Here is a 27448-nt window from a genome sequence, read left to right as displayed (position 1 = left end):
TAACTAATTCGTATTCTTATTTAGAATCCTTGCTCTTGTGTTATTTTTATTTTAGTCTGAATTTGTGATTCAAATAATTTCATGATAATAGTACATGAGGGTATTCAACTCTTATTATTAATTCATGTTTATTTATATTTATATGTTTATATCAATTTCCCATTCTTATATCTAACTAATCAGTTTAGTAGACTAAATTCTTTTGAAGCATTGAGAACTAAAATAGAAAATATAAGTTACAGTAGTAGTTGATAATTGCTTATTAAATTACTCGTCATTTTACTAATATTTTTATTGTGTTTGAGTAAAAGTTTAAAACCCAACATTTTCACACTTTTTTTACCAATATTCTTTCTATAAAAAGTACAACATATTGTGGAAGTGCATGTATTAAATATATTTCATATCCCTAATTATTCTTTAAGGATATTTTTCATTGGTTATATCAAAAGAAAATCAATTCTAATTTTAAAGAATCCTCTTCTTTTGATAAATAAATAAAAATATTATTCTTCTTTTGATAAATAAATAAAAATATTATTTTATCTACTTATGACAATGTTATTTTAATATTTGATTTGTACCAGACGAGGAAATGTCTATAAATCAATTATCTTATCATTCATCTCACTCCTTAGGCTATTTTTTAAGTATTTCTTTGTTCATGTTAATAAACAATTAGAAATGTCTTCGCCTTTTTAGAATATTTCATGATGTGAAATACTTTACATTAATTTCTTAAACCAGAAGACTCGTTTGAGTAGGTATTTTAAAATACAAGATTTTCAATCGAACAGAAAATGGAAAAGAATAACAGATTTATATCTCAATTAGAGTAGTTTTTATTCCAAATTCAACATAGTAACGAATAAATTATACTTTCGGTTAATTATTTTCAAATCAAACCCACTCAAAAGGGACTAAATTAAATCGAGTTAATGAGATTTCAGCATTTAAATTAAAATTGTTACCCAAGCGATTAAATTAATGTTAATTCTTATAAAAAATCATTACTAAAACTAGAAATTTAAGGTAATGAGATATAACTAATGATAGAGTATCTAGCACACCTATTGAAACCTAGAGTAAAAATAATTAAAATTCTAAATTCAACAATCAATAAGATTACACACTTCTATTTTGCAACATCTTGTTTATAAATGGGAAACTTGTACTCATAGACTTGTTATTTTACTCGACTAACATAGAAGAAAAGGGCTACACAAGGACAAGCACAGGGAGGGTGAGGAGTATAGTTATATAGTTATAGAATAGAATTCAATTACACTCTAAATTGTCTACTCTAACTTGTTTGAACATTTCACAAATAAACCCTTACAATTAAATGCAAATGACATTAAAGCTATAATCTTGATTTATTGTCCACAATTTGAAATGAGTACATAACGCTACCTAGCTCTAGGTAGATACATATCTACAGAATGTCTTGAAATTGGAGCAGCAAGAGGGGGAAATTGACAAGCTAAAACAACAATCATTCCAAAGACTTGAGAAGTCTAAATAACGCAGCAGCCTCTCTAATCCGTGAAAACTCGATGCAAAACGCTTGAACTTCGATGAACAGATCTTTAACTGCAAGTTAGGATCATTTACTAAAATCAGTGACATGCTGCAATTTTTCTTTATTTTTGTGTTCAATGTATAAAATGACGTCCATTTACAGGAAAATACACTAAGTAGATCCATAATTGTGAATTAATAGCAAACAACAAACAAGAAACCCGACAAAATCAACTCTCAATACTGTTTTTTTAATACAGGATAAGATATCCTAAAAAAAAAACTAGTCCAGGAAAAAATGACAAACTAACATAGAACATGCAACACTGCATGTCAATCTCGTAAGAAATACAAAGACGGGCTCCAATATTGTTCTTTTGCCACAAAATCCCAAATAAACTCCAATGATAAAAGTTTAGCAAAGAAAATAGCATATATTTTTTTCAAACTGGACTGGACAACCACAAAGTCTCCTTCAGCCTCTATTCGTGTCAAAACCTCTAAATCTAATATAGGAACTTATGGAGATCCTTGGAGGAAACCCATGTTTTCTTCTAATTCATAGAGGTACAGGCCCTAAAGCATAGTTAAATTCAAATTGCAGGGTGGCAGGAACATTGCAGGGTTAGCCGTATGTACAATGTAACTAAAAATTTATTTCCCAACTAATTTTTTATGCTAGCTTGCAAAGATTATTTATGGTTCCTGTAACAAATATTTCTAGAATCATTCAGGAAACAAAAGTTGTTGGTTAGTATGTGTGCCTTCAACAAAGTATTGTTCATTTTACATAAAATATTATCTAACTGTTTAAACGAATTCCAAACATGTTCAAGTGATTTCTACACCTTCCACTTACCACCAATCATAGTTTATCCAGAAAAAAAAAAAGTCAATAACAACAATTCATCTTCTTCCCTTTACTCACATTTTAAGAGAAAAATGTTACGAGACAAAACTATTCAGCAAAGCACCAATAGGGTAAACTCACCATTAATAATGTCATTCCGAATGAGGCTTTGCAAAAACACACAGACAAGTCTCACAAGCCTGTTTTGCATGTATTTATCCTGATAAAAAGTAGAAGGCATAGGTGTTAATTATGAAAAAAATACTTACAATATTATTATTATCATCATCATCATAGGTAGACAAAGCAAGGTGCTATCTACATAATTAAACTTGTGTAAACTTGCATGAACTCTCAAGTCAAGAAGTCAATTAGTTTGAAATCAAATGTAATCCTCCCTGGAAACCATAATGATGTGTTTCACCAGGACTCATGATATGAGAAAGTCCATTTTGACATGTTTTCACTTTAGAAACTACTGCTTTTTTTAATTGATAAATGGTTGGTCATTTATGTACTTTGATCATATATATAGTACTAAAAGTACTACCGCACTTCTGTCTGCTAGTGCTTTATTACGCAGTCAAAAATGTTGAGCAATGATCAAGGTTATTATAAATGCATATAATGCATTAATGGGGTTTTTAATATCATTTGATTAATATATTGGATAAACGCTTAGAAGTTTATAAATCAAGTTTACGAAAACTACACAAGCTTACATAGACTCTACAATTTGACAACCTTTACTATCTCGAAAGCAGCACTTTTATCATACCACAACATTATCCCTTAAGGTCAATTATTTCTCTATCATGTCTTTCCAAATTCTCCCATATCCCTATTGTTTTTATGTTTACCATGCAACTTCCATATGTGATAAAATAACAGAAAAAAACTGAATCCAACATCCCTACCTAATCTATAAGTCAAGAACTATGAAGCTCCAACACACAAAAACATTGGCGCCTCCATTGAATGTTTGTGAAGAACACAATTGTTTAGTGAAAAGTAAAAGCATATGGCAATGAGGTAACGTGAAGTACCTTGATGCTCACACAGGATGCTATACAATTAGTTATGTACATGTGAATGAATTGTGACGGTAGTTCAACTGCTGTCGTAAGCCTGTTCACAACTTCCATTGAATGTAGACTCATATCCATATTGACAAGCACTGTAAAGTATCTGCATCCATAAATAAGCAAACAGAAATAAAGAAAATAATAGGAACAAGGTAATCTATATACTAGATGACAAACATATAGTAGATAAAAAAGGCATACTCTGATATTTCTGGAGACTTTATCAACTTAGTGAGAACATCAACTGCAATAAGAGGATTGTTTTCCACCAGTTCCTGATTTTAAGAAAAATGAGAATAAAACATCAAGACCTGACTCAGTCATTGATTCACCAAAAAGATTACAAAAACACGTACGGGCAATTTTCTTGGTGTCAGTCCACAGTGATATACAAGCTTTGGATCATTGGCTAGCTCCACCAGGACTTGCTGGATTAAAAGAAAGTTACAAGTCGTATTTCATTAAACAGTTGACAAATTAAAACAAACGTACAGATATCACTTTCCATACTGAATATGTAGCAACTAGCAAGGAATATACAGCAGATTATCATTGGAGTATAGTTTTATCTATATATTTTTTATTTCTCAGCACAGCAGTAGTCCAGTTAGATTGTTATATTTTGATAAACTGCTGTCATCTCAAACTAAATGATAGTTAGAGCTTGTTACAATCAGTTACAGCATATAAATCTGTTGTAATCTCTTGTATAGGAGGGTTGAACTCATTTCAACTCTCAGTCTCTCACCTGAACTCAATAATCATTGATGCTAAAGTACAAGGAAAAGTATTACAGTGGTTTACTTAGTTTTCCTAAATATCCCAAGCTAAAGAAGAAAATACTTTTTCCTTAAAAATCAATCAGGAGACCCACCACATAAAATCAATCAGGACACCGTAACATAAAAATCAATCATAATCTTACAAGTTTCAGCATTGGACACAAACCAAAAGGTTGTTTCCCTTGATAAGTAAGAAATAGTGTTGTGCTTGTTCAAAATGAGTTCACCTGTTCTTAAATGTTCTGCTGCTGTTTCTTAATGATGTCCAATGTCAGTAGGCCATTTTTTAACTAGCTTAAAAGATTTTTGTCATATTAAAGAAGCTAATTTTTTATGGCCATGTACAATTCACATGCCACTTGGTTATTGTAACACTCATTTGAATTGTTTCGAGAGTTGAACAAATGATTTGAGATAAGATTAAGAGTTTGGCTTTATTCAGTGTAAAGTAGATGATTTTTTCAAGTGGATTATCCATTTATCCTTAACAGAGATGCAAAGAGGTCGACTAGGTGTCCTTGCTCCTACAATGTTTTCCTCTTCTATCAAATAATAATAATAATAATAACAACCTCTTGCTGTGCCGGTGCAAGGGCTCCCTTCAGAGCTTTTGCAATTAAGTCCCTTACCGCAGCCCCCCTGCTGGTATCAACACACATACCATAGTCCCACATAAGTTCATGATTGTCATCAGGGTTGAGCCAAACTAGCTGAAAAGGTTCCAAGTATAAATAGCATTAATCACTAAGATTCAATAATCAAATATAGAAGATACAAATATGCAGTACCTCCCCATCAAGTATAGGCAGCCTTGGTGGAAGTGGTCTGATCCAATGAGGATTTAATCCTTCCAATGAAAGATTTGACAACAACCCAACTACTGCCTCTTCTTTATCTCCAGCACCATATTTAGTTTTTGTTCCAGGCCGCACGTCAAACCTTTAAATTGGTAATTATAATAATTTAGAGCATATATGAACTTTGAATTGCCACTCTAAAATAGCTATGGGAAACTACTGAAGAGACTAAAAAACAAATTAAAAATTAATAATTAATAATAAAAAATCCACTGCATGGGCCATACTCTAATGAATCTGCATCACAACTTGGGGGAACATCTGGGTCTGGGACTACATTTTTTACAGTACCATCTCTTAATAAGCAATGATATGGTTCTAGATGAACTTTATCAGAAAACTGCTGCTTCAACTGATCTAGTGGAGGGAACTCCTGGAATCAGAGAGGATAAATAAGTATAGAAATCCTAAATCAAGGGAAGGACTATCCTGAGAAATTTAAAAAAGCAGGGATGTATCTCAAAGACAATAGATATTAAGGAAGGACAATATTGGATACAGTACGGGTAAGTGCTTTGCATATTGTGACTTACATGTAATGACTCATCAAATCCTTTAACATAATCTGATGCAGACTGTTTAAGAAACTGCAATCCTCCAGGAAAAGAAAAACACCTCAGAAATAACAAACCACTAAAGATATATATCTAATGCAATAGAAAGTATGGAAGATCAAAAGCAAACACTTAGATGCATGTTGCATGCGAAACATGTGACAATCTAGAACAAAAAAATGCGTTAGCAACATGTTTAACCAACATACAACATTCCATTCACAATTTTTCCAATATAAAACAAATTTAATGACCAAAAAGAAGATATATTTTTTCAAGGAAATTTTTAGGAGAGAATGTAAATGCAACATAGAACGGTTAGAACTCCAACAGACAAATATGACGGCTGAAAGGAAAAAAGATTAAAATAATCACATCGGCAGTATCTATTAATAATAATATGAACCAGAAACCAGTCAAATAGACGACTCCCTTAAAAACTTATTTCCTATATCATACTACTACTTACTAAAATTTCCCTTTTCCAGTTAAATTTCAACAAAATTACAGATAAAAAGAACACCTTTAAATTATTGATCTACTTATTCCACACTTGACCAAGGGTGATTTTCGAATAGTACCTATAACATCAAAACTTGCACAAGACTAACAACAATATCAAGTATCTGCTCTTTCCCAGACTATAAACTAAGAATAATTGCAAATAGGTAACAAGAATGAAGTTTAACTGTATAAAATAGGAATGACATTGAACACAAAGCACCATTATGGAAAATAAATAAAAGACTGAACAATATAAGTGACAATTGTTAAGGGAAAACAAACAGATTATAACCTCTTTCCCACTATTGGAGCTATCAAAACCGAGTAGCTGCAGAATAAATGCCCTCTCAACTTTTTCTGACCCTTCATGACAGGAAGCCTGTAACCAAGAAATTATCCTTACCTCAACAGTAATATAACACGATAACAAACAAATGTAGAGAAAAAAAAACCAAAATCTAACTTATTACTTATATAGAGATGAAATATGATACAATTCCAATTGCTTATCATTAACCTTGCATACTTGTTTCAGATAAGAATTTCACTATAAGTTCCAAATTGGAATTGTCTAAAGAGAAATCTTAACACCATTCAACGTATTTCAGCAGGCAAGCTTGGCTACATAAACCAAGTAATTATCTAATATCCATATTCAAATAACACCATTTTTGAAGGTTTTCCTTTTAATGGTTTGTCTTATTGCACTCTTAGCTCTTCCTCTCACCTCCAATTGGACATCTGGATTATCTTCCCTTCATCCACTTATCTTATCACATGGTTGTCCACTTGCTAGTTTAACTTTAAATAAAAAACTATTATGCTGTATAGCATACTGCATTCTGTCAGTAAGAGCTGTACTTGTCAGACAGTCAATTCCTGTTATTATTCTGTTGTAAATAACTAACAGTTGGTTAGATCTAAGCAACTATAGTACCCTAAAAAAGCAATCAGCTCTCAAACCATATCAATAATATATTTTCTCATGTTTCTCTTTATTCTCTTAAAGCCATATCAGTTTACCACGAACTCAAACATTTTTCTGCACCATAGTGACAAAATTGTGTTAATTCACAAAAAATCACCATCACTTACGGTAAACTTAGTTCAAATTCAATTTGCACAAACTCAAGTTTATGGATGAATGTTGGTTAACTCTTTTTTCTGGATAGCACGTTCATTAATAACTTAATTCTCATTTAGAAGAAATACAGTTAGTTATACTGTCACAACTTCAGATTTGAGAAACAGTGAACAGTGGAATATCACTCCGCAATAAAAATGTTAGCTTTCCATATGTGTGTGAGATTTCAGTCACAGACTCTTAAATGCTATGCAGTACAGATGCGGGTATAAAAGCAGTTCTTCCATTCTTCTGAGCAATGTATCCTTCACATATCTTTGACAATATTTCAACAAATTCAATGATAAAACCTTATTTAAGGTGCCAGCTCATCCTTCTTATGGTCACAATTTCATATTTGATAAACAACCACATCATCCTTCTCTTGCATTCAAAAACTGGCCCAATCTTTAGAGAATTAGACAAATCATATAGAGTACCCATACAAAAAAGTTGACAAGACAACAACAAGATCAATAACAATAACTGCTTACGTTGACAACAAAGCTTATGAAGGGATTTGAAGCAGGTTTCTGGGATGAATAAGCCTCAACAAGCAGAGAAAAAGCTATTAACCTCTCAGTGGTGGTGAGAATCTTGTTGTCCTGCTCACAAAAGATTCCATTAGACAACCATCAAAACCACTCCCAAAATGCTGTATCGAACAAAAATTAAAACACAAATCCCCCTTACAAAAAATGAAAACCCAGCCCATTATTTTCATTCAACCCATTTTCCACCTAATCATCCTAACAATTTAAAAGGAGCAAACAAAAAATCCCCCAAAAGGCTGACATGCAAGAATGAGTTTCGAATCAGTGCCAGATTATGTACAAGATTTCTGATAGATAAACCCTAGAAATTTGAATTGCGAGTGAGGATTGAAAAAGGGCGAGAAGAAAAGGGATTGTTACCTGCAACAGGAAGAGGATATAGGAAGAGAGAGTGAAATGACGAGAGGAAGGGATTGAGGAGTTGAATTGCGAGAGGATCTCATGGAATGGACGCTGCTCCGCTCTGAGTAAAGAGTAAAGCGCTTGCGATTCTTCGCTACTCAACCTTCGAATGCTCATCTTCCAGATTGCGTTCCTGTGTTAGGGTTTCACAATTTGGGACACACTCTTAAGTCAAAAACGTGATTTCTAGGTTTTCTTCCTCTCTCTCTCTCTCTCTCTGTCTCACTCTCTTCTATGCTGCTCTCTGCTGTTAATACTCACCACCATGAACAAGAACACGAAAGGAAATTAAATTATTTTTTTAAACAATAAACAAACAAATAAATTATTTATTTATTTATTTACCGACATTGCTGAATTTATTTTATTTACAGTGAATAAGTCTCTGGAATTTTTTAAAACTTTATTTAGATCTCTGAAATTAACCTTTTTATTTTAGTCTCCAAACATGTGTTTGTTGTTATTATTTTAATCAAACATTCCTTTTTTATCATATTCCAATGTATTTCAAGAAGCAGTACTTTAAAAATAAAAAATAAATAAATAACAAGGGCGTATAGTTAGCAAATATGGGAGGTGCGAATAACAAAGCTCGAAATACTAATGAGTTAAAGCCCATAAAGCCTATCCAACTTTCACACGAAAACTGAATGGGTTATCTGTGTCAATTCTTAAAAGTTTTTTTTCTTCAACTTTCAATAAATTTTGAATCAATTTAATCCTTCATTTGTTGAAATACATGAATTTAGTTCTTTTAATCAAATTTTGTTAAGTTTATTTAACATTTCAAGTACGTTTCATAATAATATTTAACTTAGCATTATAGCAAAAATATGTTAAACATTATAAACAACTCAAATACAATCTTAAAATGCGTACGAAAAATTAAATAAACCTAACAAATTTTGATTAAAAGGATTAAATCTACAGAATTCAAAAAATAAAAGACTAAATTGGTCAAAAATTTCAAAATAAACTAATTCCAAAATTCAAAATCAAAAACAATTTTATCTTTTTTTTTTATAAGAAAACTTAGATATAACATGTATCCATCATAGATTTTTCCAAGAAACATTTTGAGAAAAGTATAAATTAAATTAACTCTACCGAATTTATTTTATCTAACTTCTCTAAATTTATATTTTTAATGTGTATATGAGTTATTTAAAATTATATAAGATTTAATTTCATTTAGGTATATTTGTGAAGAAAATTGGTAAAAAGACAAAGAGCAGAAAGCCTTTATTTGCGGCACTGGTTTGATAAGAATGTGTATGTTGAAGAGTGAATAGTGCATGGCACCCTAGTTTTGAATTATTAGAGCTATCATCATATTTGGTGGCATCAGCACTATGCACACATTATGATGTTCTCCTCAAATTAAATCACTAAATTGTAAAATAAATTCATCATCTTCTATCTCCAATTTTAGTATACTCATAAGTTTTACTATTGTGTGTATAATAAAAAATACAAAACAACATTTTAATTTTATTTAAATCGAAATATAATTGGATAATTGTGATAATAATACTCTAAAAGAGAAATTATTTGTTGACATTAAGGATATTGTTTGTTTTAGAGTTTGAACTCATTATAATTAAGGATATTATAATTTATGTATTTAAATTGTATTTGACTTAAACTTTTAAATGATATCGTGTTTATCATAAAAATATATAAAATAACATTTTAATTTTATTTAAATATAAAGATAATTAGATAATTTCGACAATAATACTTTAAAAATATATTTTTTTACTCTAAGTTTTTGTAAGATAATAGTATATCCCAATGATTCATACAATTAAATTTATTATTTATTTCAAATAAAAACATGCTTAAGTTAAATATGAAAAATGATTACTTGCACCACGGAAACATTAAATCTTTACAAATATAATAATAAAAAAATAAAAAAATATTATCCAATTCAAACTAGTATCAACTAATCAAGTACAATAAACCTTCAATCCACATTCTCTTTGGCCTTTGAAAACATAAATAAAATAAACCTTCAAATAAAATAAATAGTTTTCAATATCTCAAAGGACTAAAAGCACGTTTAGTATTTGATATTTTACTGTAGAGCACCTGACTTTTTGATTTTTGATTTTTTCTTATGATGAAAAGAAAGAGAAAGGAATCAAATAATTTTTAACGTGTTATCCGATGACGATCATAACCCCTTATATAATATTTGTCGAATATTATTTTCTAAAGATAATATTATTTCTAATTTGTTCCTCACGTCAAATTATAATATCATAAATATGTATACCATTAATATTTTCTTGATAAATATTTATACTTTTAGTCATAAATAAAATTAATAGATATTTTAATAAATTAACTAATAAAATATAATAACTTTAACATATTTAATTATTTATCATATATATATATATATATATGACCAAAATTACTAACACATTTATGTCCTAAATTAAGTTGGTTTAGTTTTGTTTAAACAATCAGAATCCAACGTTTAGATGGATACAAAGATATTCTTCTCTCCGTTTTTATTTTATTCGTATTGTGTTCATGTATGTATTTGGTTGTTGTTGTTTGATGATTTGAGTCTAACAATAATTTTATTTATTAGTTTGAGGAGATATTTTTGAAATTAGTTATTATACAATTTATACATTAAAATAAAATAACTTTGTAAAAATTCAAGCAAAATTATTTAAATAAATAAGTTTTTAAAAGATAAAAGTAAAAAAAAAAAAAAAGTCTAATGTATAACCAAGGAGGAGAATAATTTATTGAATAGCAACTTATATTTAATACTAAGTGATAGAAAATATAATTATTATTAAATATTCTTCGAAAATAATTAATATTTTTTGCAAAATCATACATTGTCTGTAAATGTTAAAAGCGATAGTATGTATTTTAAGGTCAAAATCGTATTATAATTTAATTTTTTATGATTATGTAGAATATTGAAGCTTGACATTTATTATTATAATAAAATAATTGATGTCATTTTAATCATAAAAAGTGTTTTATTATTATTATTATTATAAGAATAACGTATAAAAGAGTAAAATTAAATCGATCTTAAATTAAGCTATAAATATTCACAAATATTACTTTACTTTTAAAATTCAAGCAGACAAAAGCATAAATAAATAAAATATAATTAGATATTAAAATTATATTTAAATACTCGATACATTTCTTCTTCTCTTTATAAGAAAAATAAAACACACTTGTGCCTGTACTCAAATATGAAAAAATATCATTTACTTTCATTCCATCTGATGTACTTTTATACTAAAACATTTAGTTAATTTGTTATTTTTTAAAAGAAAAACACGTATATCTTATAGTTTTAACAAAATGACAGCCATTCATTTATAATTTTAAAATACATATTCAAAAATTCATTTGTGTTAAAAGAACATACTCATCGTTCTTAAATTTTAATAAAATGACTCTTATCTCTCGTATTTTATTGAAAAAATAACATATTCACTGAAGTTAGAATAAAACTTACGAAAAATAAAAAAATAAACTAAATTATGAACAAAAAATTGAATGATTTAGTTATAGAAAAAAAAATATACGTGGTTCTGAGCCAAAAATAATTATATCACGTTCTAATTTTAAATTGGATGTTTGTTTTCGTCTATTATTAATGAAAATAAGAGTGACAATGTGTTGGGTGTGAGCGGACCTACTATAATTAGGATGAGACCAAAGTCTTGCGCCAGCTGCCATTGTTTTTTTAAATATATTTTGCTTATTTATTATTATTATTATTATTATTATTATTATTATTATATATTACTTAAAAGTACATTTATTAATTCCTTTTAATATTTAACTGGATATTTCTAACAACATATTATTATTTTAAATTTTAAATTACTGTAATTAGTACAATTAGTAATAATTAGTAAAAAATTAATATTTTCCGTTAATTTTGTTTTTAAATTTTTTTTACTAAATAATTATAATTTTTGTTGTGAAAAAAAATTGTAAGAAATTGTTACCAATTTTCTTGTAAAATATTTTATGTAAAACATTTTTCGTAACAAATTTTATAAAAAATACTTATAAATTTTATAATTTTGTAGAAAATACTTACAAATTTTATAATTTTGTAGAAAATTATTATCAAGAAGAAATTATCTGTTAATTAAAACTTCTAGAAAAACATAACTTGCAATTTTCCTTAACAAATTTATAAAAAGAAAATCTTATGTAATATAAGAATTTCTTAATAATAATAAAAATTTAACTTCACGATTTAAATTTGCGTATTAAAATTATATTTCTATAAAATATTATTTGATTTTAATAAATCAGTTTTGAAAAATTAAATAAAATGGTCCTACGGTCATGATGGTAGACTGAAAATGTCAATTCGTCTTAAAAGAACTTTTTCACTCTTAATAAAATAAGAATCACACTCCTTGTTTTAATTATATTTATAAAATCATGTATAAATATAATAATGATAAATGTAATAACATATGATTTTATATTGAGATTAGTTTCTAAAAATAAAATCAATTTTTATAATGCAATTTATAATTTAGTGACAATAAAACTTTTATAACAGTGATTATCTGCTAAATGCAAGTACACCATTCACCATTGGCGCTTCCTTATTTCGCGGCTTAAGTCCCACCATCATTATTATATCACATCCTCCAAAACCATCTTTCATATATTCAACACTCTTCAACTACAACCACACCTATATTATTTCCCTTCCTCCACTTCTCTTAAAACTAGGGTCGGCAATTAGGCCTGTCATGCCGGTCTACAAAAAAAATGTGAAGTGAGTCAGAGTAGTGAGTTTGCAGGTCCGCAGTAGTCTGGTTTATATAAGTTTACAGTCTGTACGGGCTGGTCTGCAGTCCGCATAAAATTAAAAAAAAAAAACTTACACTTATATGTATTAATTATTTTCTTATGGACTATTGCATTAATGTTTCAAATTCTTGTATAACTGGAATAAGACAAGTATTATGTATTTTAAATGTGCTAAAATTTAAAAAATACATTGTGTATGTCATAATATGAATATAATGAAAATGTTGAATTATCAATTTATCATATAATTCTCCAAAGTCTTTACTTAATTTTGTGAACTTCTTAAAGTTTCTCAAATTTTGAACATTCAAAGTTTTATCATAAAATTTTTTAAAAAACAATGGACTAGCCCACGGGCCCGCAGGCCAAGAAATATGCGGGACGGACCAGTGTTTGCAGCCCGCATAAAGTGTGTGGGCCTTATGCGGACCAAGCCTAAACGGGCCAGATCGACCCACATTACCACTCCTACTTAAAACACAGTTCTTATATGTTTGCATAAAAAAAAAAAACAACAAAATTTATGGTCAAATACCTTTCTCTTCTTCTTTGTTTCATAAAGTTTTAAAGGCAAGTCTACTAGGTAAAATGAGACTTCTAATTTTAAAAATATAAAACATGAAATACAAAAATATTTATTAAAAGAGTATTATTTTCTTAAATAGAAATAGATGTGTTAACGACGGTGATTAGTTTTAGATAGAAAAAGCAATTAATTGGTCTAAATAAACTTTAGCATATTATAGTTCATTATTGATTTTCTTTTTCATTCTTGAATTTCACAATCTAAATACCCTTTCCCCATTCTTTTTGTGTCAATTTTGATCTTAATAGCAATGGGTGTTATTTTCAAAATTTGAACCCATTCTAACTTTCTTTTTGCGTGAAAGAATAAGAGAACTCCTCTCTTTTGACCCTTTTTATCATTGCTTTATTGTTGAATCTAACATCTTCAAAGTTCGCGGCAAAGTTTTAAAATGGTCCTTTTTATTGTGTGATTTTATTTGATACATAAATTAAATGATTCATCAATAATTAAATTTGAATTTAGTATTAACATTCTACAAGTAGAAGTTCAAATTCTAGTCAAGAGTGTTGGGTTTGTTTAGCTACAAGCTTAAAGCATATTTTTACTAAAAATGTAACATTATATATATATATATATATATATATATATATATATATATATATATTACGATTAATTAATTTATATTATCTATTAATCAATTTCTAAACTTGTTAAACTATTATGTTTATTCCTTTTGGAAACAGTAACATTCAAGAAAGAACATCGGAACTTGAAACTACGTGTGCCTACTATCTTTCGTGCTATGTTATGTTCCAATTTTTTTCTCGAATCCCATGCACTTTGTCTTTTCAATAAATAAGAAAAGATAGTAAAAGCTAATCTACACTTGTTAAAATATTTAATCGCATTTATCACATAACTACTATTAATTGAATAAAATCTAAACACAAAAAAAAAAAAATAGCACATTCCCAAATTTATATTTTAAAATTTATTTTAGTTTTAGATTTACGTACATAGCATACTATAAAGTCTTCCCATTAAATATTCATTTCTCAAAAAAAAAATATTTATTTATGTGGCTATGGTATAGGTCCATCCCACTATGGACGAAAACAATGATGCCAATTATTTATGATCATAATTAGAGATTAAAACTATTCCTAATTTAGGTAAGTGTGTGGTTTGATTATTAATTTATTATATTGAGTTTGAGTTTGGTGTTAGCTTCTATGGAATCTTTTGTTAGCAAAAGCATGCGCCGTGAGTAACATATCCCAAAGATTTAGGGTTAATTATGATTATTGTTCATTCTCTTTAACATTGTTTTGTTGAATATTCTAAAAATGATTAGCACCTATTTCAAAATCATGAACAACACTTCAAGGTGGTGACGATAACACTATTTTTAAACACTTATAATCGATTACAATATTATTAAATTTTCAAAGCAAATATATAGGACTATGTACCCTTGCTATTTTTAATTAAACATCATTATGATGATCATAAAATAAATTAACTTTTTTTCACTCCCCCAGTTTTACAATGTTTTCTAGTTCCAATGAATCAAGAGCTACACTCCCATTTGGCTTTTCCGGAAAATAAAAAAGTGAAAGAACTTTAGTTAAATCCTTACTAATACATGTAATAATCTATTGATAGTCTTTCTAACAAAAAAATTAGAAATGTATAAATTATAATCTCAAAATTAAGCAAAAATAATAAATGTTATTTTAATATTTTAAATTGAAAATAAATTTTGTTGATAGATTGGTAAATGACTAAAACTACCAAAACTAACTATAGTACTTTTCTTATATATCTTTTTCTTTCACCTTTAGCTACATATAGATGATAGAGATATTCAAATACAGCAGAACCCTATTGTATAATAAAGACACTGAAACCATAACCAAGAAGATTTTTTCTTTGTTCCATTTTTTCCTGATAAAGAAAGAAGCACTTGTATCTTCAACTTTGGCATGAAGTTAATTTGATTAGGAAATTGCTGAAAACCAACTTTATGTGTGTGAATCGTATTGTGATTGATATGTGATGTTGAAGTCAAATTAAGTCCCCTTAGTGCAAACACATTTGCTGTGTTAGTGCTCGTAATCAAATATTCCACTCAAACCAAATTTGAAATTTGAAAATGGATACAAAACTTTCATATTTACTCAATTGGGTGCTTCTTTCACCATCTCATCTATGAAATGAGTCATTTTGCTTCCTATGAGATATGCCATAATCATTCTCCAATTCATCTTGTCCCTTTGCTTTCTCACATTATATTTTTCGATTCTTCATTTCACTATTTCTAAAATTCTTGTCAAAAATACTTTTGACTCGGAGATCGTATGTACTTGTCTAAATTGATACTATTGATAGATCTCGTAAGGAAAGAAGTTCACTGATATTTTTGTTGTAAGTGACATCAATTGTCTCGTGATAAAGATCAAGTGAGTCGAGTCACAATCAAATTATCGTGATGCTTTGGTTGTTACACTCCTACATAAAAAGAGTTGCGCTCTTACTAATGGCTAAAACTTTTAGTCTAGTGATAAATGTTCAATCATAACAATTGGTATCAGAACCAAGTTACAAGTTCGATTCTTGGTGACCGACTGTTGCGGGTTGTACAAATTTCTTTCGATTAGTTACCGAAAGGACTAAACTTAAGAAAAAATAATTTATATTTTTTTAGTTCTTATACTTTATATAAATTCATAAATGTGTTACGATCTTTAGCGGAGAATCTTAAATCTAAGAAACATTCAATTTTCTAACTTTTTGTTCAAATTATCTTCCATTGCTAACAACACATTTTTCTAGCACGCATTAAAAAAATGATATTCTACAATCATGAGTCAAATAGAATTATAACTTTGCATAATTTGGCACGTACAATGGTTGTATAATTGTAAATTGAGAAAGAAACAAGTCCAAATTCTGAATCTGCTTTTGATTTTGATGAGTTGATGGAGCTCTGACCCATCTCATAATATATACATCCTTCAACTTTTTAATCATTACCACATAGGATTAAATTGCAGCACTACCCACCAATAACAACTTATTATTAACAAAAAATAAAAAATTAAACACTTTATAAATCTCACACAATTTTGATACACACACAAATAAAAGTTTACTTCTTTCTAATAAGTTGCTCTTAATTTTACGATCTCATTAGGGATAGATATAAAATAGAAGAACACTCTATTATCCTCAATTTATTAGATTTTAAAATTATTTTTAACTTGAAATAATTGTAATAATATAAAGAATTTAGAGTTTGGACATTTTTATTGTCAAACAAAAAAAAAATAAAAGAAAAAGCAAACGGCTTTAAATGTATGAAATGAAATTGAAACTAATCTAGCAAATAATAAATAATTGAGTATTATCATTTTGTATTAAATCAACATAGTATGTAAATAATACATTTGATGTTTATTATAAAAATATCAACCTATTACTTTTATGACAAGTTTAAAAGCATCAGTTTTTAATGTAAAGTTTAAAGTAGCAAAACCAATTTTAGAAAATTTAAAACGTTTTAAAATAATAAATAAACAAAAAATATCCCCCTTTTCATATTCATGTCGAATACCCTCCACAGACATTCGAAGCAGGAGAAATGACTTATAATAATAATAATAAAAAAAAAACTTATTTTAAGGTTTAAAATATGGACGTAATCACAATTTCAGCAACAACCTTATCGTTGTATAAATATCTTCTTCATCATATTACATTAAAACTTGTGAACACAAAAAAGATTGCAAATTAGAAATATACGTTTCACCAACTAATTATAAGTCTCATCAAATTTTCTGGATCGATTATTTTTCAGTGTTGCATTTATTTTCTAATTTTATTTTAAAAAATTATTATTATTTTATTATTTATGTTTAATATTATATATATATATATAATATGAATAAAATAAAGTAAGAAATTTATCTTATAACGTATTTTTTATATTTATTATACATTTTATTTTCTTTTGTATTTTCTTTTATAATGTAATTATATCACTTCTAACTTTTCATAAGTCTACATCCTATTTAAATTTGCATTAAATTCTTAAGATTAAAATACAAACTTAAACAAATATATTTGTTATATATAATACATTTATGATGATATGAAAATATTATACGTACTTTATCAACAATAAAAAAAAGTTATTAAAATTATATTTTTTCTGAAGAAATTTAAGTAACACTTTAAAGGAAAATAAAATAAAATCAGATATGACAATTACAAATTAAATATGTGAATTGGTCCAAGTGATCGAAGTCCCATCAAATTTATATAATTGGATCCATCAAGTTTATGAAATTGTATGATAGATAAGAAGCATTAATTAATATGCAGTTGAAGGTCCCATCAAGGGTTTAATTCCAGAATTTTGGTTTTAATAAGAATTAGCATAGGGATTATGAAAAGGTACTAATAGTCTAATAGAGTTCAACCACTATTTTCTTAAGCTTTATTATCTTTGTGTTAATGCTGAAAACTATGCCTTTATGACATTGGACCATCCTATTTATGCAATGCACCCCACCACTATATAATCTCATAATAACCATATCATATTTCAATGCTTTTAATCACTTCACTTTATAAACTTTAAACAACACCTTAATAAATTCTCTTGATATTAAATTATAAACTTTAAGTGAAGATTAGGTTGAACCTTAATTATACAATGTTTTTTTTTAAATTATTCATTTTCACAACACATTTATTTTTCCTTCAAATGTTTATCTAACAATGTTGTATAAAATGTTGAACATATAAACTAAAATAAACTCTCTTTCAAATTCCTAGGATTCAAAAACACCAATTTTAAATGAGTTGACCATGATTAAACTCAGTTTAAAATCGAGAAACTATAAACATATATGAGGTTTTTTTGTATTTTAGGGTCGATTTTAACTCAAATTTGTAAAAATGGACTCATTAATTTTTTTTTTACAAAATATATGTCGTCAGGATGGAGGATGACATTAAAGGTAAAGTTGCCTTCCTCCCAACCGATTTTTTTTTTATTTTAAGAAAAAGTAAAGTCGTGCTATGAGAGATCGATTTCTATTGATGTGAAAAGTGAAGTCGTCCTCGTACATAACAACTTCACTTTTCAGTTTTTTTTTTTGCGTGTTGGTATTTTTCTGCTTTCATATTCAACATCATATAATATAACATGCACATGGACAAACAACATTTAAAAAACAATCACATTTGCACCAGATATTGGATTCGAGAATACAATAGCACTCACTGCACTAATAATCTACGGAGAACAAAATTTGTAAGAAAAAATAGAAAACTTCAACGTCAAACAAAAAAAAACTGAAAAGTAAAGTCGTTATGTACAAAGACAATTTTATTTTTCACATCAATAGAAACTAGCTTTCCACAACACGACTTCACTTTTTTTAAAAAAAAAAGTAAAAAATAGAAACCGCCTGAGTGGAGGACGACTTCACCTTTAATGTCGTTCTCCACCAGGACGACTTGACCCTATTTTGCAAAAAAAAAAAAAATCAATGAATCATTTTTACAAATTGAAGTTAAAAACGACCCCAAAATAAAAAAAAATCATATATGACGTCATAAAAACTATTATATTAGAAAATTGCCATGAAGTTCGTCTACAAAACCATTGATTCAAAATACATCACAGGAATAAACAAAAAGGTTGTTTATGGCATAGTTTTCAGTTTGTAATGTTTCAAAGCTCTGTTTTGCCCTAAAATTTTTTAGTAGCCGAAAAAAGGATTCGACTCTTTCAAAAACTAAATAGCCATTGCAATAAAACTGTGATTTTTCCATGAGATTCAGTATAAGCATAAAGGTGAATTACTCTGTAACACAAAGGAGAAAGTTACAGCAAAACATAAATTTTGTTATCGTAATTATGCTCAAAATTCAATGAAAAGTTGAGCAGGAAGATCCAGCAATGTTTTTGTCATGTGGGTGCAAGTGCCAAAAATGTTGGCATTAAAAGAAACAAAAGTACAAACATTATCCAATTATTCACCATTGTCACCAACCTATTAACCATTTACAGCCCCACATATTTGACCACACAAATATTCTTTGCCCTTTCTTTACTTTCATTGTCTCTTCCACATTACTAACATTCCAAAACCCAAATAAAATCAAAACAAAATTCACACCAACATACATCTTCTAACAACTTTGTTATTTAAGTAAATTTTATCCAATTCATCCCAAAAAAAACAAATGTCAAAGACTATTTTGCTAACTCTCGATTATTAGTTCTGCGTCAAAATATTTAGAATTGATTATAATTTATTTTCTAACGCAAATTGTATATGATTTTCAAAATTAATTAAAAAATAAAAAAAATTATATTGAATAAAAAACAACTAATTGTTGTTTCGTGTAAAAAAATTGATTAAGTTCGAATCAATTATCTAATACCGAACCAAATATACTGAAAATTTGAATTCTTAATTCTAAAATAAGTAATTTTGATGAATTGAATTTTGGTAGAAGAAACAAAAAAGGGTTTGAGAAAAGGAGAAAAAGGTGTAGGGGTGTGAAGCTTTTGGGGGAGAAAGTGAAAGGGGAATGAAAGTTAGGGCAAAAAAAATGAAGAAGCGTCAGTGATTTCAGATATTGAATGAAGGGTGAAGATTTTGCTACGGAAAAACGTATCTGTCACAGACTCTGTTGTAATTGTTGGGTCAGACACTGAAAGAACACTTTGGACCCACCATACCCTTCCATATTTATTTTTTCATGTTAATTTCAGAGTCACACTCAAATATTCAATCATCTTTCTCATCCTTCTCTAATTTTTCAAATGGAAATTAAAAGCCTAATGCATTATTTAGTACATGTAATTAAGTTGTGTGTTAGAAGGATTAATTTGTGTTTAGCACAAATTCACTGAAGGTTATAATTTTTGTGATAAATTTTTTTGTTCAGAAAGTGACTGAGAAGATTAAATGACATGTATTCAAATTATTCATCTTGATTTAAAAATATAGTTTATAATTGAAGAAGAAATTATATTCAAATTATGTTATATTTTTGTTTTTATTCTTAACTGTAGATACTTTCTGTGTAAAAGCATGAAGGAGAGAATAATGAAATAATAGTTTTACAGTAAAAAGTGAAAATGAAAAATAGTTTGTTGCGTTAAATGGTCCCAAAAGGTTGCATGCGCAGCATGTGACGTTTCATCTGGTCCTTGTATATGAATATTTTATCTGCATATTTCCATCTTAGGACAGTTATGAAAGATGCACAACAAAAGATTTTTATTTTTATTTTTATTATTTTCATGTGTTAAATATAATATGTTTTTAATTCGTAATTTATATGTAAAATTGGATACTAAACTTTAATATATTTTAGTTTTTAAAATTTTAAAAATAATGCAAATACTTTTTTTTAATTTATTAATGTTAAATTTTGTTTATATATTAAATGATATTTTAAATTGATATTTGTTTATACATCAATTTATTTTTAAAATTTGAGACAAAAATATATCATAGTTCTAAAATATAAACAAATCCTAAATTTTCATTTAATTTAAAAACTAATAACATATTTAACTTTTTTTTAACTTTATTACTGAGGTGATATTTTTTGGTAACTCATCTTTCTAGTTTTTAAATAAATCTCATCAACGCATATTACTTATATCCTTTATTTGCATTTTTTTTTGTATAATAGTTGAATTTTACCCCCAAATATTATAGTAATTTTGGGTATTTTAACCTTTAACTTTGATATATATATATATATTACAAAAAAAATTTAACTGAGAACTAATTTAGAGGAAAAAAAATATTGACTAATAATTAGATACTTTTTTATAAAAAAAAATAATTGATATCTAAAATAATATTTATAATTAATAAAAAATTACAAGTTTAAATTCATTTATCAATTAAATACTATTTTTATTAATAATTATAATTTTCGATTAATAATACATAAATTTTAAATATTAATATCTTTACTTTATAAAATAATGTCTGAATTCATTAATATAATGACTAATTATTTTTTTATTTTTAAATTAAAAAATAATTAATTTTACGGAGAAGAAAAAATTGGGCAGTAACATAGATAAAAAAAAAGGTACGAACATATTTATCAACTTTTTTAATCACTATTTAATTGTGGTAATCTGCATGCAAAATTTTTAATTAATACTTTATTTACTCAGTTTCTAAAAGTGTGATGTTACGTCCTTGTAGAATTTATTGCAATTATATACAAAAAATGAATATTCTATTTGAGATAATTTTGATTAAATTGCTTGGTTATAGATTAAATATTGAGGAATAGAATTAATATGACAAAAATCAAATGTAAGTATAAATTGTAACATTCATAAAATTACTAATTGAAATTGTGTTAAATTGTTCAAAATATTAATTTGCGGCATAATGCTTTATCTGTATCACATTCAAACAATACATGTATATATTTAACTCATCTGTTTTGCCAATTGTTCTAAACAACAATTTAAAACAGTGTAATTGAATAAAAAAGGATCATTTTGTGTGTTCATTTCCTTTTATTGTTAGTTTTTCTTGAAATAAAGTTCTTTTTGTACGTTCCTTTCCTTTTATTTTTAGTTTTTATTCAACTTTTACACTTCACATTTAATTAAATCATTTTATGAATACAAGTCTTTCGTACGTAAATAAATAATTAAATACGTTTCAATTTTTATTAATTTCGATTGCTAATTGGTTTGTTATTAGATTTTTGTAACTACATGTTTTCGGTAGTTAAAAAGTTTGCGACCGATTTAAGATTTTTTAGTGACTGAAGTATCCTTACAATGCTTTTGTTTTGTAGTGCATGTGAATTTTATTTTAAAACTTTCAATTAATTTTATTTTTATTTTTTCTAAAATTTGAAATAATTTATTTTTTTTAAGTTTTTATTTATAATGTACGGATGCAATATGTGTATTGGATAAGACAAGTATCCGGTGTGCCAATACGTTTATTTTGAAAATAATATGATACGAAAAGTGATAGATACATGATATAAATATTGAAAAATGTACAATTTATTTAAAAACACAATAAATCTGAATCCAAATCAAAGCATATATACTAAAGTCTTTAACATAAAAAATATAAACTATTGTCATCATAAAAGCATCAATGCAAGACAACTCTTAAGTAATGGTCAATTTTAGTAACAAAAAATATATTAGAGACTAATTTCCTAAATAGATACCAATTTAGAGACCAGTTATTATGATAGTCAAAACTTTTGATAACTAATGTTAATGACTAATTTATAAACCAATTTATGATTGAAACTATTTTAGTTATTAATATATAGAAACCAATTATAATTTTTTGAGCTATTTTAGTTATCACTAATGTTTAGTTTATAAATTGATTATTATAATGAATAATTATTTTTGTCATTAAAATTAGTCATTATTCAATTTTATAAAGTAAATACTTCATGTATAAATATCGATAAAGTATCCTAAAGCATCGCACACAGATACATTTTACATGAATACATGACCAAAATTATGCACCGTTCGTTTTCACCCTTCTCATTGCTTTCTTAATTTCAACTTTAACTTCTTTTTTAATTTGAAGTTAAAGATCGACAATCAATTTCTCACCTCCAAATTAAGTTACCTCAAATCTCACTCCCTTCACTTTCTACAGAATCAATAAAATTAACAAACAATGACATGTGAAAGAGTTTTTCTGACAAAATTAAACCCACCTGAAAAATTAAATGATTAATATATAATATTCTCTCATGTTATCGAATAATAATGATTTACCACCTTTCTTCCTTCTCTATTATTTCTTTGATTATTGTTCTAACCCTCTTCGTACGTGCATGTGATGTGCATAGATAGAAGTAATGATTAAGAAATTATTATAAGATAGGGTAATAGAATATGAAGATTAATTATTTGAATATATATGATATTATGATGTGCTGGCCATTGGTTGTTAAATTGTATCTATCTCTCCTACATATATACGTGTTTAACCTAAACCAGCTTGCAGATATATATGATGATGAAGACACAAAGGATTGTTTCCAGCATATTTGATAGTAACAATGACTTATTATTTTTCGATCACTAGTGCTGTTTCTTGTACTGTGTATTGTGTCTCTCTGGTTTCGTCACAATCTCGTTTTCTGCATTATGGCTACCTGTCTCATGTCTATTCATGCTGTCTTTGTCCATGCAACAAGGATTCCTGCACTCTAGTTTTAGCTAACAAATGACAAAAAATATTCATACCTTTCTTACAGTAAAACTCACCAATAAGTATCACATAATAATATTTTAACTCATTTTTCTTAATCTATTATTTTAGTTATCATTAGATCATTATATTATATTACTAAAAAAATTAAAATAAATAATTTAATAATGATTAAAATAATAGATTAAAAAAAATAAATTAAAATATCATAATCTATCACATTAATATAACTAAACTAATATAAGACTAAATAATAATCATTCTAATGATATAACAACCAAAGCTCTAACAAGATTTACTAATTGAGACTATTGTTTATATACACATTTTTCATCAAAAATGTATTTTTAATATTAAACTCTAATAATGTCTGCATAGTGTAAATATAAATAACAAAAGAATTACTACAACAAACAAAATGTCTCATTAATAATTAATTTTAATGATAAAAATTACTAGATATTATAATAATTAATTTAAAAATCAATTTGTAAAATAAAAAATTATTGATTACTAAAAATTTAGATATCAACTTTTAATGAAATTTAAAATATAAAAACATATTTGATCCTTGATTATTATTTTTATATTTGATTAAACAAGTAAAATTAATTGATTATGTGAGATTTTAATCAATTAATTTATTAGAACATTAAAAATATATAAATTTATTCTCAATTTTAATCGATCAAGTTGATAATCATTTATTATGTTACGAAATCTTTCAATAATAACTCAATTGATTATTTTTAAAATTTAATAAATTAAAATAACTAAAATATTATTTTTATTAATTTTAACATTTTTTTAAATACTGTGCCTTTGATTAATTTTTGTGTAGACTCGGTTGAATTCAAATCCTTGTATAAAACCTCTCAACTATGCTATAAAATTAAAATATTTAAAACTTTTTCAAAACGGCATCTTTAACCATCACTTCAAAATAACTTCACTAAATGTTTGACATGACTATTCAAATCTATCCTATATAGTTATATTTGAAGGTGAAAACATGCATTTAATATTATCTAATGAGTTTGACTCTTGTAGTTATTAATGCAAACAAGTTCATCAATTGGGTGTACTCAAACGTACGTACTTTTTGACGATAATGCAAATATATATATATATATATATATATATATATATATATATATATATATATATATATATATATATATATATATTCAACCAAAGATGAATGATTATCAACACTATTCCCACCATTTTCCTTTTCCATTCGTGTGGCAGGTGGACAATGTAACCAGAAATAGATTCAACATTATATATCATATCAAATGCTAACAAATATATTCAAAATTAACATTAAAAATTTGTATTCATTGATGTTCTCTTTATAATCAACGACGTGAGACTTCAATAACTTTTGTATTTCAAATAGTTTAAAAATAGTGCTTTAATAAAGCAAATAATTTCACATAATGTTTGAAAGAAAAAATATATATATATAAATGAATTAATTAAGAGCGAAAAAGAAAGGGTGAGCATGAAGATGAAGACATACATTAATATGTATGAATCAAGGTTGGAACCCAGAGAAAGGAAGGAATCTCATTAATGGACAAGCTAGCTGGATGAACAGTTAGAGTGATAGATGTTCATGTCATGCATGCTTAAAACCTAAAACTATTTCATCAGACACTTCTGCTTCATGCAACTGTAACATCCTTGTCCCCTCTTTCTCTGCTACCAACTCGTGACAATCCAAGAATGGAGCAGTACAGTGAAGGATCCATTAATGTTGTAGTAAATGCTAAATGCTAAAACATGGATCGATGTTAGTTAAAAATTTAAGTGTGAGTTTAAATTACATATTGGTTAGATATAATAAAGTAAAATATTATGTAAGAATAAAAATTCATAAATTTATTATTTTACGATTTTAGACTCAGAATGGTGTTAATATCTTATATGATTGAACTCAAATTTAATTAAGTTTAATTGATACTGTATCTTCCACTCTCACGATAAACCTAACCATGTGTCCTTTGTAGTTCTCTACATATGTTAAATAATGTCACAGTGTCATGTTTCTCGTGCACTGAATTGATGTTTTTGGTTTGGTAAACTGTGATGGCAATGTTCGAAACTGAGATCTCAGATCAGTGGTGAAGACACTGTCAGAGAATTAAACTTGCATGTATTTTGCTGGTGAAACATGTCAAGTTTTCAAACTATTAAAACAAATGTGTTATATTATTTTTTAAAAATTTAAACATTTATTAAATCTGTGAATGACCATCACAGTTTTAACACATAAATTCTGTTATTAAAAAAACTTTTTTATTTGATTTAGTTATTGTTGTCAGTGAAAATAAACGTGTATTATTTTTTTTTATGTCAATAAAAAATAATAAAATTATTTATTATTATTATAATTATAAAAAAATTTAATAACTTTTACAAATTTTGTTATAGGTAAGATTTATTTCTTTTAGACAATTTTTTATTATATTTTTTATTTTAGTTTAAAAAAGTAGTTAAATTTTATAATAATAGTTAATTTAAAAAATGATTAAATAAAAAATAACTTAAAAAATAAAATTGATAAAACAATTATTTTAATTTAAAAAGTATTAAAGAGTAAAATAGAAAATTAAATATATACAACAAATAGAGAATCATTTGTATATAATAGTATAGATTATTAATTAAATTAAAAAACGAGTTTCAATTTAGAGAAAAAAAATTAATAAACATATTTAGTATTTTAGAAATTTAATAAAAAAGGTGAAATTATCCATTTTTTTAATAGCTTATGTTCAATAAACTCTATATATCCCTTTTTAGATTATTTTTCTAAGTGCAAATTATTAATTGGGGTTTAACAATTAAGCAATTTTTACAACTTAATATTTTGTGGTAATATATATTTGTTTACTATTTTAAGGAAAAGTTATAGTGTTAACAACTATAGTAAGTGAAGGTTAATAATTTCACACATTTATTTAATGAGGAATAGTATAATAGTATGTGCTTTTTCAGATCATTCGTATGAAAAGTAACCAATGATTTATAATTGAATGAAAAAGATAAAATAAAACAATTATTTTACAGTGTTCATGTATAAATTTTTTTGTTACAAAAGTTGAGTGAAATTGATTTTGGCAATTATGAAAATCACGATTGTTTTGTTTGTGTGTGAGTGGCATATGCACGTATCGTTAGCAGAAGCAGAGTTGCATTGCATTGCCTCTTTTAACGAATAATATGGTACTATTTTTTCTCTGAATCATGGACCTACCTGCAAAAGACAAATATCTCATCCATTTTTTTTTTCAGAAAAATTAAAATTAGAAAAAAAATTCAAAATTAATTTCAACTTAAGAAATATACTAAACTTATTTATCAACTTGTTTACAACATTTAAATAAATTTTATTGACAGCTTAGTTTTGCACACAACTAATTTACTCTTAATATAAAAAAAGTATCAACATGGGATTTGAGAAAATCAAATAGAAACACTTTCTCACTTTTAACAAAAAAAAAAAAGGTTCAAATCAAAGACCCTTTAATCTTATCCTGAATTGTTTGATTTTATTATTAACTATGGTATAAAG

The 27448-nt window shown here is 26.6% G+C and overlaps 1 protein-coding gene across 1 annotated transcript; it reads right to left on the bottom strand.

Moving 5' to 3' along the window:
* Positions 1-1244: 1244 nt before the first annotated feature.
* On the bottom strand, positions 1245-8503 carry LOC114192075 (CCR4-NOT transcription complex subunit). The gene is made up of 12 exons (XM_028081649.2): positions 8191-8503; positions 7771-7881; positions 6446-6532; positions 5629-5682; positions 5323-5468; positions 5027-5177; positions 4811-4948; positions 3813-3884; positions 3658-3731; positions 3418-3559; positions 2513-2591; positions 1245-1593 (listed from the first exon to the last, which is right to left on the bottom strand). The coding sequence occupies exons 1-12, from the start codon at positions 8347-8349 to the stop codon at positions 1496-1498; spliced, it is 1311 nt and encodes a 436-aa protein (XP_027937450.1). The 5' UTR covers positions 8350-8503; the 3' UTR covers positions 1245-1495.
* Positions 8504-27448: the final 18945 nt, after the last annotated feature.

This window comes from Vigna unguiculata, chromosome 7 (genome assembly GCF_037176805.1).
Source record: "Vigna unguiculata cultivar grain cowpea cultivar isolate G323 ecotype 2 chromosome 7, ASM3717680v1, whole genome shotgun sequence".
Taxonomy (NCBI): domain Eukaryota; kingdom Viridiplantae; phylum Streptophyta; class Magnoliopsida; order Fabales; family Fabaceae; genus Vigna; species Vigna unguiculata.
This window is presented reverse-complemented; position numbering and strand designations above follow the sequence as displayed.